Source organism: Pteronotus mesoamericanus, unplaced genomic scaffold (genome assembly GCF_021234165.1).
Source record: "Pteronotus mesoamericanus isolate MK-2021 breed Mesoamerican mustached bat unplaced genomic scaffold, CSHL_Meso_final scaffold_85, whole genome shotgun sequence".
Taxonomy (NCBI): Eukaryota; Metazoa; Chordata; class Mammalia; order Chiroptera; family Mormoopidae; genus Pteronotus; species Pteronotus mesoamericanus.
The window spans coordinates 22,611,403-22,626,991 of record NW_026555329.1 but is presented as its reverse complement, the minus strand read 5'-3'; the positions used below and the strand labels follow the sequence as shown (position 1 = coordinate 22,626,991).

General features: G+C 37.1%; 1 protein-coding gene across 2 annotated transcripts in view; it reads left to right on the top strand.

Moving 5' to 3' along the window:
* Window positions 1–15,589, top strand: part of CDK14 (cyclin dependent kinase 14) — a 537,382-nt gene that overhangs the window by 120,650 nt on the left and 401,143 nt on the right. For both annotated transcript variants that reach the window (XM_054564177.1, XM_054564178.1), the window contains one exon: window positions 7,318–7,563. In XM_054564177.1, the coding sequence (XP_054420152.1) occupies window positions 7,318–7,563 (246 nt within the window). The remainder of the gene's footprint in view (window positions 1–7,317; window positions 7,564–15,589) is intronic.

Sequence of the window (15,589 nt, the reverse complement as noted above, 5' to 3'; positions counted from 1 at the left end):
AGAAAAATTCTATTTGGGGAGGGTAAAAATTTATTTAGGTTGCTGACAGGTTGAAGGAAGGATTCAAGTGAAGATTAAGCGCAAAGGCATAGCACCAGTGTAATCTGGTGTCTAGAACTGTCTCTCATTGCCTGCACTGCAGTCTGTTCACTCTTTTCTTCATGTACCTTGGACACTTCAATGATTTTATTGTACGAGCTGCCAGAAATTGCAGCTTTCTGAGGGAATGAGTATAATTCTAACTTTTTATCTTGCCTGTATTCTGCTGTAGGCCAAACCTTCCTTTATCCAATTTGGGGTCTGCAGGGTGGTTTGCCTGACAAGCTCATGAGGTCAGACACATGGCTGATTCCTTTCTTGCACCTTTATGAACGGCCTGGATTCTGCTTTCTCTTGTGCTTCTGGTTAACAGAGATGACCAGGTCACGTTTAAGTTGTTTGTCCCAAAGATGGGAAACTTGAAACTTTTCCAGAACAGTCACTTTGCCCTATGTGGAAAACTCAAGTATAGATTACTTTCCTGGATGAAGATGCATACACAAAGCAGATGCTGGCACAGGTATTATGCATATAAACCCTGAAGTGGAGACAAGCATAAATTGTGTATAAACTTAATTATGTGCAGAGTTTACTCACGGGCTTTATAATGCTGATGGAGTTGCACCAGGTAGAAAAGTCTCAGTGTGTGGGCATTTATTGACAATGGTCATAGAGTCATCACTTGTTTTCTCCTGGATCTGATACAGTGTATCAAATTCAGAAAGTGGTATCTGCAACATGTTCCTAAGAACATTCTGCTCAAATATCAGAGCGCTTCAAGCAATTTCAGTAAAGTGAGTGTATTAGTTTTCTACTGCCGTGTGACACGTCACTGCAAACTTAACCAGCTTACTGTCTCAGTTTCTGTAGGTTAGAAGTCCAGGCAGTGCATAGCTGCCTTCTCTGCGCCAGGTCTCTTTGGGCTGAACTCAAGGTATCGGGTGTGGTTGTGGTTCTGACCTGGAGCTCAGGATTTTTTTACAAGCTCACTAGTTGTCGGCAGAACTTATTTTCTTGTGGTTATAGAACTCTGGTCCGCATTTTCCTGCTGGTTGTCAGCCAGTGACCACTCTCAGGCCTTGGAGGCTGCCCCACAGGCTGTGCCATGAAGTGCTCCTTTCTTGCAGGCCAGCCAGGTCACATCTTTCTCTTTTCTGTGACTAGCTGGACAAACTCCCTGCTTTTAAAGGGCTCTTTGGAGTAGGTCAAGCCCACCCCGGGCAATCTCATTTGCTCTATCGCATAATGTAATCATGGGAGTTAAAGCTTCTCATCATATTCAGCAAAAACGGGGAGAGGGTTATTCCAAGGAGGGGAACACTGAGTGTCATGTTAGCCTTCTGCTGATCACAGTCATTTTGTAGTTTAAAAACTTCTGTTGCTAGCATTTTATGCATGTATATATATGCTTATTGTTTTTGTGTCAAATCTGCTGTTTTTGGGACAATAGCTTTTGGGTAATGATTCCAAGTTTTTGCCCTTTTGAACAAGAGAGCATGAAAACTACTAATTTGAACGAAACTTCTTAAATCGGGTTTATGAATTCAAAGAACCTTATTGATTTTTCATGTGGGCCAGGCACCGAGCAAGACACTGCAGGAAAAGGGTGCAGTGCCGGGGAGAGCATCTTTGCTTGCGTGGGGCCAGGCAGGAAGACACTGCACGTGCGTTCTGCTGAGGGGTTGCCTGGAAAACATGGTACCGGGAAACCACTGTGCGATATTAATATATTTTAAAATTTTTATATGAACTAGAAACTAACCAGCAAGATATGTGTTTGTGAATGTAGTAAAATCACAACCACAGGCATGTTTCCACATAAATATACTGTTTCTAAGTTCATTTTATGTTAATGGTTGTTTTCAACTTGTATTTTGTCATCACCTGCTAGTAGATGATAAAACTGATAAATGTGAAATGCTTAAGAATGTGGGAAATATTTTAAATTCAGAAAATTTTGTTGAAATGCTTTTTCCTCTTAGAGATGCCAGTTTCCCACTGTTGCATAGTTTTTATTGAATTTTTAGAATTATCAAGCATGCCAGCATCAGGTCCGTTAAATTAGAGGCTACCTGACTGAAAAAAATGTTAATATATGACCCTTAATGTAAGGCATGAGGAAGGAGATGAGGGTTCACTTGGAGTAGGTTTTGTAACAATTTCTCTTGCTTAAATCGTTAGACTCAGAGAGTTATCACAGTTTTCAATTGGAGTATCTCTGTCTCCTAAAGTTAAACATCCTTGTGAGTCTCAGTTTTGTCAGAATTGGGAACATGAAGGGCAGCAAATGAAAGGCTTATTTGAGTTTATATGATTTCACAAAATGGTTAAAGATTAAGTTCATTTGCCATGGCTGGTGTGGCTCAGTCGATTGAGTGCTGGCCTGAGAACCAAAGGGTCGCTGGTTCGATTCCCAGTCAGGGCACATGCCTAGGTTGTGGGCCAGGTTCCCAGTAGGGCATATGTGAGGAGCAGCCAACAACAATGTTTCCCTCCCTTTCTTTCTCCTTCCCTTTCCTCTTCTCTAAAACTAAATAAATAAAATCTTTAAAAAAAGAATTAAGTTCATTCTTTTAGCTTTGATGATGTCCTTCCAGCTTTTCTTTGCTCTGTAGACATGTGGTGACATTTGTCATTTAGCCCTTGCTAATATTTTGTGCTGTGGCTGTGTTGGTGTACATGTGCTGAAAATTTATGCTTTATAGTAAAAATTTCCCCCATATATCTAGAAAAAATTTTCACCATATATTTCCCTATAAATATTAGAAAAAAGAGTGTTCTATCTAAAAAACAGCCCATGTTACTAAGCTAGCTCAGAGACCTCATATAAAAAAAAAGAATGTAGTGCCAAATAGAATGTGCCATATTCACAATACAGTATACAGATGATGTGTTGTAGAATTGTGCACATGAAACCTATATAATTTTGTTAACCAGTGTCACCCCAATAAATTTAATAAAAAGGAAAATAAATAAAAAATAAAACAATCAAACGAAAAGAATGTACCACATTTTTCTTGGCAAAACTAAGAGCTGTTTCTGTGGGATTTGGGCCTCCTGGTGCTACTCTTAAAGATGGAGTTAAAGTCAAAACATAGTCACCACTTTCCCATTACTTATGTATCAATTCAACTGCCATTTATATTCCTTTATATTATCATTCTATAACCATTTATCACCTCATTTGATTTATATATGGATATGTAAATCTTCCTTCAGGTTAAGTAAGAAACAATATTTATGGCTGAAACATAGAGATTAGCTTCTTTCTGAAAGTGTCTTAACAAACTGAAAGATCCATGATTTGGTTTCTGTGTTTTGTTTCTTACCCTTTAATTTTTGCTTCTTTTCAGTCTTGTTTTGTAGTGTCTGTATGTAGATCTTACGCATATTTTGTCAGATTTATTACTAAATATTTTATACTGTTTGAAGTTGTAAATTATGTTTTTCTGATTATTGTTAGTATCTAGAAATACAAATGATTTTTGCATATTGATTTTGTATTTTGCACCCTTGATAAACTTCTGCCTTAATTCTATGGTCTTTTTTGGGGGCGGCATAGATTTCATTAGATTTTCTGCGTAGACTATACTGATCTTCCGTGAATAAAGTTGGTTTTAATTTTTTCCTTTCAAATGTGAATGCTTTTTATTTCCTTTCTCTTGCCTTCTGGCATTGTCTCAAACTTATAATACGACGTTGAATCAAAGTGATGAGAGTGGACATCTTTGATGTGTTCCTCTTCTTAGGTAAAAGACATTGCATTTTTCACCATTAACTTATATGTTAGCTGTAGTTTTTTTTGTAGATGCACCTTATCAGGCTGAGGAAGTTCCTTTCATTTTTAATTTGTTGAGTCTTTATCATGAATGGCTGCTAGATTTCGTCACATGCTTTTTCTGAGTCTGCTGAGATGATTGTATGATTTTGAAAAGATCTGCGTATTAGTTATCTACTGCTGCATAAAAAAATACCCCAAAAGTTAGCATCTTAAAACAACAAATATTTATTTTACCTCACATATCTGTGGGATTAGAATCCAGGTGCTTCTGAGCTGGGTGCCTCTGGCTCAGGGGCTCTCAGGAGATTCTCGTCAAGCAAAGGCCAGGCCTGTGGTGGCAATTGCAGGCTCGTCTCCCGTGGTTGCTGGGGGCCCCAGTCCTGGTGCACACGTGCCGCTCCACGGGGCTGCCATCTCCTGCGGCGGCTGGCTCTCCCCAGACCTGGTGATCTGAGGGGGAAGGCCTGAGAGGAGGAGAGTACATGTCAAAGTCGTAGTCTTTTATAATCTTTTCTCAGAAGTGGTCCCAGGACTTCTGCCGTATGTGATTTATTGGATACAAGTCAACAAATGCAGCCTGCACTAAAGATGTGGGGACTAAATAAGAGTATAAGTACTTGGAAAGTGGCCAACACTGCGAGCCATTTGTGAGACTTTCTACCAGTCTATATTAAAATGATGAATTGCCCATTTTTGAGTGTCAACATTGCCTTCCTGGGATTAATACTACTTTTTCATGATTTATTATCCTTTTTATATATTATTGAATTCAATTTATTAAAAATGTGCCAATAATTTTTGCATCTGTATTTATGAGAAATTGATCTGTAGTTTTCCTGAAATGTTTTTGTCTGGTTTTGGTGTTGGAATGATGCTGGTTTCCTATCATGAGTTGGGAAGTAGTCCTTCCTCTTCAGTTTTTTGGAAGAGTTTCTGTAGAATTGGTATTATTTCATCGTTAAATATTTGGTTTACTTCACCAGTAATGCTGTCTGGCTCCTGGAATTTCCTTTTTCATAAGGTTTTTGGTTACAAATTTAATTTTATTAGTAGGCACTGCCCTATTCTGGCTTTTTTGAAAATATTGTTTTGAGTGAGCTTTGGTAGTTTTTGTCTTTTAAGGAATTTGTTTCATTTAAGTTGTTGACTTTATTGGCATAAAGTTGTTCACAGTATCTGTAGAATCTGTAGTATATCATTGCTTTCATTTATAATATTGGCAATGCATGTTTATCAATCTGTCTAGAGCTGTATTTTTTTAAATCTTCTTTGAAAACTAGCTTTTAGTTTCATTGATATTCTTCATTATTTTCTATTTCATTTATTTCCACTTTGATATTTATTCATTATTTTCATTCTTCTGCTTATTTGGGGTCTCAATTGCTATTCTTTCTCCAGTATTTTTAAGGTATATTCTCTGCTTTGAGACCTTTCATATTTTCTACTATATGCACTTAGTACTATAATTTTTCTACAGCTAAAGTATTAAAGTACTTTAATACTTTAAAAGTAGTATTAAAGTACTACTTAATATCCTGCCATTTTGATATTTTGTATTATCTTCATTTAGTCAAGATACTTTCTAGTTCTCCTTTTGCATTGTTTAGTTTCCAAATATTTGCTGTCATACTTCTTTTAAAGTGCTTTCCTCCCTACCCTTGGGTTTTTTAGATATTTTCTTTATCATTGGTTTTAAGCAATATGATATTGATATGCCTTTGTGTCATTTTATTTGTATTTCTTGTGCTTGGGTTCATCAACTTCCGAGGCCCATGTGTTTATATTTTATAATTATAATTCAGTTGCTTCAGTTGTGTGGGTGGTTTCACATCCACATTACCTATATTCAGTGTTACTTTCACTTCCTTAAGGGCACATAAACCCTTAAAAATATTGAGTGCATCTAATCTCCTTGTGATAAATTGTGAATTTTTGATCATGAGCAGAGGACTTTGTCTTTTAAAGACATCTTCAGCTATTTTCTGCTCTCATAAAAAAAGAATGATGATATCCTTTTCATTTGACTTAATTAGAATCTAACCTGTGCTTAGTTGAGACACCCTCTTAGGGCAGAGTTAATGCTGAGTAACACACAGAATTTGGTGTGTTTCCTTCTATACTTTTCACTGAGCTCATACATATATTTACAGATGTCTGTATCAATGTCTGTATCTGTCTGCAGGTATGTGTGTATCTATCAATATCTATTCATACATATGGATACATTAATTCCCTTATGGAATCGTGTGTGTGTGTGTGTGTGTGTGTGTGTGTGTGTGTATGTGTGTGTGTGTATCAGGCACTCTATAGTTTTACTAACAAACATATCTGAAATATCTTGTTTTCCTGCCTTTTTAAATAGGGATGTGGAAACTTCACAAGAAAAAAAAAAACCTTCAAAAGCAATTTCAGAGTTCTCTTTTCTCTAGAGGGTATAATAAAGCTACCTAGCTTTACAGACAAGCTAGAGGCCATGAAGTTATTTAATAAGAACAACAAAGTCTCCAGAGTATAGAGAGAATGAAAGAGTTAGAACTTAAATAGAAAACAAGGAGCAAAAGTCAGAGAGACTAAGATGAGAGAGTGGGGTAGGTTGTGCAGGATGGGAATGAGTGAAGGGAAGGGAATGGGAGTTTAGCGGATTAATGTAATCAAAATCTTGAAATGTGTTAGTTTATGTTTTTCTTTTACAGTATTATTCCTTTTTATTCATTAGTTTTGATATTTAAAAAAAACCCATCATTTTAAAAATTTCAACATCTCTAACCATATTAACCTTTTAATATGTCCCATTCCAGTTTGGAGATGAAATCAAGATGGGGACAGATTGGAAACACACATATTGAAGCATAACGCTTTCAAAGAACATAATGATCTTTTTCTGTAGCTTGTGTTAGCTGCTTCCATGGTGACCCATGAGTTAAAATGATGATCTGATTTAGCTCAACTGATTTTTTTCTATTAAGGCAAGCTATCCAACTTCTTAATGATTCAGAAATAATCTCATTTGTAGTCAGATGGTAACACATGTGACAGAGTTCAAGAACCGCCTTGGGGCCCTAGCAGTCTAGGCCTTAAGTTTCCCGTTTTAGGGATACATTTTTAGTGTCAGCCCTAAGCGAGTATAAGCAAAATGATTATGAAGAATTTTTTAAAACTTTGTTTTTGTTCGCATCTTCCCCCTTTGCCTGCATCCACCCAGCCCTTCCCCCCTTTCCCTGTGGCCATCGCCGCACCGTCATTGTGTGTAGGAGTTGTGTGTATATGCTTTTTGGTTAATCCCTTCACCTTCTTTCGTCCAGCCCCCCGCCTTCCCCCGACAGCTGCCAGCCTGCCGAATGTCTCAGTCCCTCTGTGATTTAATGTGGTGTAGCTTTTACAATGTGGCCTTTTTGGGTGTTCCCTAAAATTAAGAGAATAACAAATCAGCATGTTTTCGATATTAAAGTCTCAGGGGAGAGTTCTGAGTTTAATTGCTTTCTTTCTTTTTTTTCCAGATATGTGTCACAAAGATGTCTACACGGAACTGCCAGGGAATGGACTCAGTGATCAAACCCCTGGACACAATTCCTGAGGATAAAAAAGTCAGGGTTCAGAGGACGCAGAGCACTTTTGACCCATTTGAGAAACCGACTAATCAAGTAAAGAGGGTGCACTCGGAGAACAATGCCTGCATCAACTTTAAGACGTCCTCTACCGGCAAGGAGTCTCCTAAAGTTAGGCGGCACTCCAGCCCCAGCTCGGTAAGTGCGGGCTGTCCCTTCTCAGTGGGTGAACAGGAGGAGTAAAAGACTTCAAAGACTAGCACATTGTGCAGGAAGAGGGCAGGCGGTGTTACCAGCATGTTGTGATGCATCCTCTCGCAGGGTGGTGTGATGTCTTAGGGGAGAGAAGGAGCGCGTACTTGAGCAAACTATATACAGACTCTTTATTCATAAGCACCCAGCAAGCAAAGGAGACATGGTTCAACTTATTTTTGGAAAAATCATTTTTTTCTAGTTGTTTTCAGTTAGAGGAATTTATAATTAAAAATCCTTTGGTATCTTAAAACCTTGGAGAGGATATTGACCTTTGCCGTGCAGACAGTAAGGGTAGTTTTGAATTTGGCAAGTTCACAAAGAATGTCATTTCAGGATAAATATTAAAATGTGCTCACTTGTCTTATTCCAGTTTGTTTCCAGTGTATTTTAAAATGTAAGAGCTAGACATTGAATCCTCTTAAAAAGAGAAATCCTTTTTTATGATAGTAGACTTTTCTAAGTTCAATCTATATCAAGTCTTGCCTTTTGACCTAAGGAGGTATAAAGATCTGAGGTGATGGCTGCTTTTGACTGTAAAATTTTTACTGAAACTCGTATTTCCAAGACCAGCCTGCATTTAACGTTGTAAAAAATCCTCATGATCTTTTCAATTAAGTAATTTTCAGGTTGAATTTATACTTAAGGACCTTTTGAACAGATGCTTTTAAAAGGTAAGAGGAGTATGCTGAGAGAATTTTAACTCTGTTATCTTCCTAAGAAAATCATGCCATTTCACAAATTTTAAATATTGATTTCCATGAGAGCCAAAACAGGGCAAGAAATGTCATTGCTTGACAATTTAATTTAATTAAACTGTATGACACTGTACAAATTTTGTGTCACATTTTGTGTTAATTAAGCTGAAATATTAGTAATGTAAAACATCTGCGAAGAGAATTGATTATCTGGTTTTCACCAAACTGGCCCCATAATCTTGTCTGTGATAACAAGATAGCATCCATCCAGGTCTTAGGTATATCACTATTTCTCTTCTTCTATTCTGTTGTGAATAATTAAGCCTATTTTATGGAAAGAGAATTACATGTTTTTACTATATATTTATCTTAATATTATTATGTCAACCTATAAATGATATAGAGAAAATGGCATTTCCAAGTATTGCAGTGAGGCATACTTATACTAAAAAATTATTCACTGTTTAAATGAAATTTAAATTTAACTAGTCCTGTATTTTATCTGTAATACTAGTTACAATCTACTGCTGTGCTATTTATTTCGTTGCTCAGACTATTTCTGCTTTGGCCATTGGGAGCTGTGTGTCCATCTGAGATGTCTTTATCCCTTTGTTTTTTGAGCACTTCCTTGCGTTCTGGCCCTACGGGACAGTCGTGGCTTATATTGTACTTTCCAAGCCCCACACCTAGAATCAGTTATTTCTCTAAAGAGCTCTGGTTCTACTTATTGAAAAACTGTATTTAGAAACCAGGATGTGGGCCATAGGTATGCTTGTTGCTACTGGGGGTTATGTAGTTTTAAAAGTCAGTGTACATCATAGTATAAATGACAGTGGGATTTCAATATTTATTTTTAATTTTTAATAAAGAATTAAAATCCTTATCAAGAAAAATTGAGACTTGTCTGATGTTCTCTGTATTTCTCTCTTTAAAGTTAAAATTTATTTTTATTAAAGTAATGCTTGGACATAGTTTGAAAAATCAAATGGGAGAGGATTCTGGGAGGATGATAATAGCATAGGGTTTGAAACTCCTCATATAATTTGAATAACCAGTATAGTAAATCCAAAACAATGGATAACAGCGACGGCAAATACAGCGAGGGGCAAAAGAAGGTGTACCATTGTTCATATGAGAAACAATACAATAACTAATAAATAATAATACAAGAATAAATGCTGTGTTTCCCCATACTCACAACTATAAACCTACTTTGGCCCCACCCTGTATAGCAGACAAGGCATCTCCACGAACCTTAAAATAGAGGTGAGGGGAACAAACCATGAACAGTTTTAGGAACTGTGTGGTACCTGAAAGTGTGAGGGAGGAAAGTCAGGGACAGCAGGGGGCTTGTGACTGTTCTCAGAGCCAGGAAGCTTCCACATTGCCATCGGTGTGGCACACTGGCAGCTCGTTGGGCCATTCTTAGGACAGTGACAACCACTGGGAAGGGACTTAGGTGGCTCCTCTGAGTGGATGAGCTCAAGGAGACCGTGGCATGAGTCATCTGCTGGTCCTTGTCCTGTGACTTCTCTAAACTGTCCAGTTGCTGCACCTTTCCAGGACAAAGCCCTGCACTGAATAGAAAGTGCTGGAGATTTCCATGCAGGGTAGGTTCAACAGGGACAAAGGAAATAGAAAGCCCAGAAAGAAGTGTTTGAGAGAAGCAGATGGAGGAAGATAGTGTGTGCTAGATGGTCTTTTTTTTCTCCCCCACCCCTTAACTTCATGGAAATAAAGAAATTTATTCCATAAAGCCAGAAAAGCAATCTGAATTTTAAAGTGCCACTATCTCGGCAAAGATATTCTTCTATTCTTAAACTACAGAAAAACTCAGGTTACTTAAAAACAACCAATAGAAAAGTTATTGGTTGAATCCCATACAGAACTATGAAAAAAAAGGAATAAGGAGCTGAATAACATCTTTATAGGTGTTGAAGGCAAGCGAGCGGATTTTTAATGGTATATCTGGAAAATCCAAAAGAATCAATGGAACTACTACAAAAAATGAGAGTTACCCAATAGCAAGTCATGAAATTAACATATGAAACCTAATACTAACATTTATAAAAACTGTTGTAGAAATTGGTATACACACCACGTCTTCCCAACTGTGTACCTCTCTCTACGTTGTTCACAGACTTGCCCATTATCTATGTTAGGAGTCGTGACTAAAATCATGGAACCAAGAGTGCCTGACTTTGGTGACCATAACATTCATCTGTACATCTTGATTTTGCCCAGAGAGTGGCACTTTAAAATGCAGACAAAATGTAAAGAATGTGACTTTTATCTAAGTTGGTATACTTCAAGAGGTGTTTGACAGTTTGTTTATTTGTTTCAGACTTTTTTTGAGTGCCTCCTCTTACTGGGCGTGGCCCCTGGGCAGTGTTAATATTGTCACTGACAGGACAGACTTTCCCTCCCCCCTCCCCGCCACCTCCTCCAACCAGCTGTGCCCTTCAATAGCTGGCACTACTAGGAGTTGCTGTAGGAGACTGCCTGCCTGTCTTGGCCCAACTGAGAAGGGATTTTATTGAGCTGTTCTGTCATAATCTGAGCTTAAAGAGAACATATGTTCAAATACTCATATTCAGGTTACCTTCCTCTGTACATTCCAGAAATTCCTCAAGATTTACTTCCTTCCATCACCAACCCCTCCCCACACCCAAAACTAAAAACCCTTCCATCCCATGATAGGCAAGCCCAATTTAGAGAGACGGGATGAAGGTGTAAACTTGACAATGGGAGTTCCTCTTCCATTCTCAGATGGTTATCCTTAGGGGGTCTCATCTTGGCATTGCCTTCTCTTTGTGGGGACTAGATCATTCCCAGATAGAACCAAGCCCCCTCCTCAAGTTGTCACCATGCACAGCACTTGGGTTTGTCCCTCTATCTAGCGTCTAGATCTATTTTGTGACCAAGTTACCCTTCAAGTATGGATGACCTTAGTGTGGCTGTGTTTAATAGGGCTAGAAATTAAGAAATGCAGGATAGAGCCTGTTCTGGAGATCAAAGACAGAAGAGAAATTTAGCCAAGGAAACTTTCACTCCCAATCCTGGTTGTTTAATGAGGTCATGGAGTTCTGATGGAATCCTTTCTCCCTTACCTCCATACCCACTTTCACAATTTTAGTGTAATGTAATGGAGTGGGGATTCTTACTTGCGGTTTTCCTGCAATTCCAGGGGTCATCAACAAGCTTAATGAAGGGGTTATGTACAAAGGTTAAAATCTGTTTCAGTGAGTTCAGTATGAAACTGTGGATGTTCTTGTGGCCATATCTAGGTATCATTACAATGAATAAATAGGTATACTCGTGCAACTTCTAAATATACAGTTCAAAACTCATCCCTGCTTTTAGGAATAAGTTTTCAGTAGGTGACAGAATTAATCATAACTTAGTATTTCCTCCTTTTAGGTGGGAGTTAAGTGTTCATGAAGATTCCACCAATGTAGTAGTGGTAGGAAAAAAAGTTGTTTTTGATTCCAGGCAACTTGGTTTGACTTCTAGCTCTGCCATGAGCTGTGGATCTTGGGTGACTTACTTTATTTCTCCAGTCTTTAATTTCTTCATGTTCAAATTGGGACAGTAATAGAACGAACCTCATGGTTTATAGGGATTAAATTTAGATAATGTGTTTAAAGTGATTAGTTCAATGTCTGGCACGTAGTAAACATTTGATATTAGCTAGTTTTTGTTGATTACACAAACAATGAACTAGGGCTAGTAAGGTCAGGTAGCAGACACTGTTCAGCTGGAATACTATCTTCGCTTTTTTATTATCCATGCCAATGTTCCCCTCCACTGGTCCAGACAATTGACAATTCTCTGCACCTTTATTCTGTTAAAAAAAAAAGTATTAACATTATTTCATTAAATTCCACATCTCTGTGCAGTTAGTGTCCATTAGTAATTGTTGATTAGCCCCTGTATTTCCAATTCTCTATAGCACTGTCTCAAGTGTAAGCAGGGAAGTGATAAACAGGGAGTCGATGCTTCATAAAGCTGTTTCCCATCCATGCAAGCACCTGACATCAGAGTCAAAGATGATATTTAGGATTGACAACACACTGGTTTGATCTAGCATCTTTATTTAATGTCATGATTTAATGAAGTTGCAAGGGAAAAAAAGGCAAACCAAAGACTTGAACTTTAATTATTGAACAAGAGAGGATCTCTCCTTCTGAATTATTCTTAGTTTTGCTCATTTGATAGGAAGGGTTTATTATTGGCCTCTGTAAAGGCTTGGCATTTGGCCTCCTTATTTATTTACATGGTGATAACAGATCAGAACCTTTTTGCTTTCTTAAAATAGGAGACTGACTTTATAAGAATCTTAACTCAAAGCTCAGACTACCTCATAGACCTGGCCTATTCCATAAGCCCATTCTTTTGTAGAATGGAACAACTTTTAGAGAAGGATTATATGTATGTAGTTCTTAGGATGGAGCTAGCATGATTGATCTGTAAGTCACAGTGTACTTCCATATTGTCTACATATCAATTTCACAGAGCAATTAATATTGATTGTATGACCATGAAAGGTGCGGAAATATTAGTTTTTCTGCCATCACAATGTTTATAGAATATATTTTAACCATGGCAGTTAGTGCATACAAATCCATTTAATTACATAAATAGACTATTTTGTGACATTAGCATTTTCTCCTGATTTTTTCTTATGGATAAATAGGGTATGTTTTTTAAAATATTACCCTTGTTTTTCTAATTTCCTCAGTTCAATTTCTTTAAGTTGTAAGTGTAGTATGGTCTGTGTCTCAAAATAATCCCATCAACTCTATGATGTAAGGTAGTTTACGAAGAGTGAATAATTTTTAGAAAATTATTTGTGCTTTCCCGGCAGAGAAAATATTCTTTTACAAGTTTTGCATGACTGTGTCTTGTACTTGCTGTAAATATATATTAGCAGTTTATTGCAATATGAATGAAGAGGTGATTTTCTGTTGCTGCTTTTTACTTCAACTTAGACTGGATTTATTCTTAAAGGAGCACGAAAGCAAACATACAGACTTCTCATTCTGATTTTAAATAATTTAGACTGGAACTGTGAACACAATATTTTCCCCATTGAAGAACATTTTATACTGAAGTTTAATATAGGTTTTAAAATTTCTATTTAAAACTTGGGCTCAGGAGGATGATGGTAAAGTGTGACATTCGCAAGCTGTTCCCGGTGATGAAAAATGCATGAGAACATAACCCACACGGGACTTGTCAGGTGATTTTGAATGTAATTTTCCATTAAGTTTTACTTGATTCAACTCAACACATGGTTTGTACATTGCAAGTTTCTTGAAGAAAAGAATAGGTGGTCCATTGTCTTTACCGATCCCTTCCTACTCTGTACTTTGTGATCCTTTTCTAGCTGCAATTAAATGTCTGACTCGTGTTACTTTGAAGCTTTTTTCTTTTTATGCATGTGTATTTACATTTTCATTCATGTATTGATTTGACTGGATCCCATGGGTCTTAAAATGTCAAGTCTTCAGTGCCACATATTCATTTATAAATTTTCATTTTTGATTTTCTTATTAACTTGCATGGCTAAACTACTTAGTTTTCCTTTTATTCTTTATTTCTAATTTATTGCATTGTGTTCAGAAAAAGTAACTTGGAGTGTTTCTGTGGTTGTGAATACTGAGATTTTCTTTGTGGCCTAATCTGTGGTCATTTTTTTGTGAATGTTAAATGTGTACTTGAAAAAAATACATATTAATATGTATATTAGTTTAAAATGTTAATTCTAATATGCAAGCCCACATATCCCTTACTTGTTAGTTGTCTGCTTGCTTGGTTGACGTCTGAGTGACGTATGTCTGCCATTATCACCATGGACTTGACGACTTCTCATTTTATTGGTAATCAGCAGTTTCATACATTTTAAAACTTTGTTATTTAGCTCAAAGTAGCCTATGCTTATTAAATTTCTTGGTGGATTTTAATTTTAATGAGATATACTAATTTAATCCATTTGTTTTGTATATTCTGTCTTGTCTGCCATCAATATTGCTATAGTGCATGATTTTGCAAAAATACTTATTTTTGCTATATTTTTTTCTGTACTTTATTTTCAGATCTACTCATTTCCTTTAATTTTGTCTCTTCTCAACAGTATGGGGCCAGATATCTTTGCTTTTTTCAATCTGAGAACTTTCTGCAAATAGGGGAAATTTATGTTTGCTTTGTAATTATTGATATGTTTGAACTTAACTTCCTTCTTATTTACGACCCTGCACTTAACATGCTTTCCTAATGATTACCCCGCCTCCTCAAGCCTTTCACTTTTTACCCTCTTCCCCCTTTTTCCTTGGCAATTGTTTCCTTTATTCCTTTTCCTTAAAAATTTGTTTGGAATTTGTAAATATTATTTATGTTATTTTAGGGATTACCTGTTGAATGTTAAAAAACTTACTAAAATTTTTTTCATTGCCTTTTTTTCCATCACCATTAACACCCTTATATGCCCATCCCCCCGCAGTCACCACTCTGTTGTCCGTGTCCATGAGTCCTTTCTCCTTTTTGCTCCATCCCTCCTCCTCCTGACCTTCCCCCACCAGCTGCCATCCTGCTCTGTCTCTATAAGTCTGTCTCTATTTTGCTTGTTAGTTCAGTTTGTTCATTAGATTCTACATATGAGTGAAATTATGTGGTATTTGTCTTTCTCTGACTGGCTTACTTTACTTAGCATAAAGTTCTTCATTTCCATCCATGCTGTTGCAAAGGGTAAAATTTTCCTTTTCACACCCGAGTAGTATTCCATTGTGTAAATGTCCCATAGTTGTTTTATCCACGCATCTATTGATGGACACTTGGGCCGCTTCTATGTCCTGGCAATTGTAAATGATGTGGCAATGAACATACACAGGGGTGCTTGTGTTCTTTTGAATTAGTATTTTGGGTTTCTTTGGATATATTCCCAGAAGTGGGATTGCTGGGTCAAAAGGCAGACCCATTTTTAATTTTTTGAGGTGCCTCCGTACTGCTTTCCACAGTGGCTGCACCGGTCTGCCTTCCCACCAACAATGTGGAAAGGTTCCCTTTTCTCCACAGCCTCACCAGCATTTGTTGTTTGTTGATTTATTAATGATGGCCATTCTGATAGGTATGAGATGATTTCTCATTGTGGTTTTAATTTGCATTTCTCTGATGATTTGTGATATTGAGCATCTTTTCATACATCTGTCGGCCATCTCTATGCCCTTTTTGGAGAAATGTCTATTCACATCTTTGGCCCATTTTTTCATTGTTGT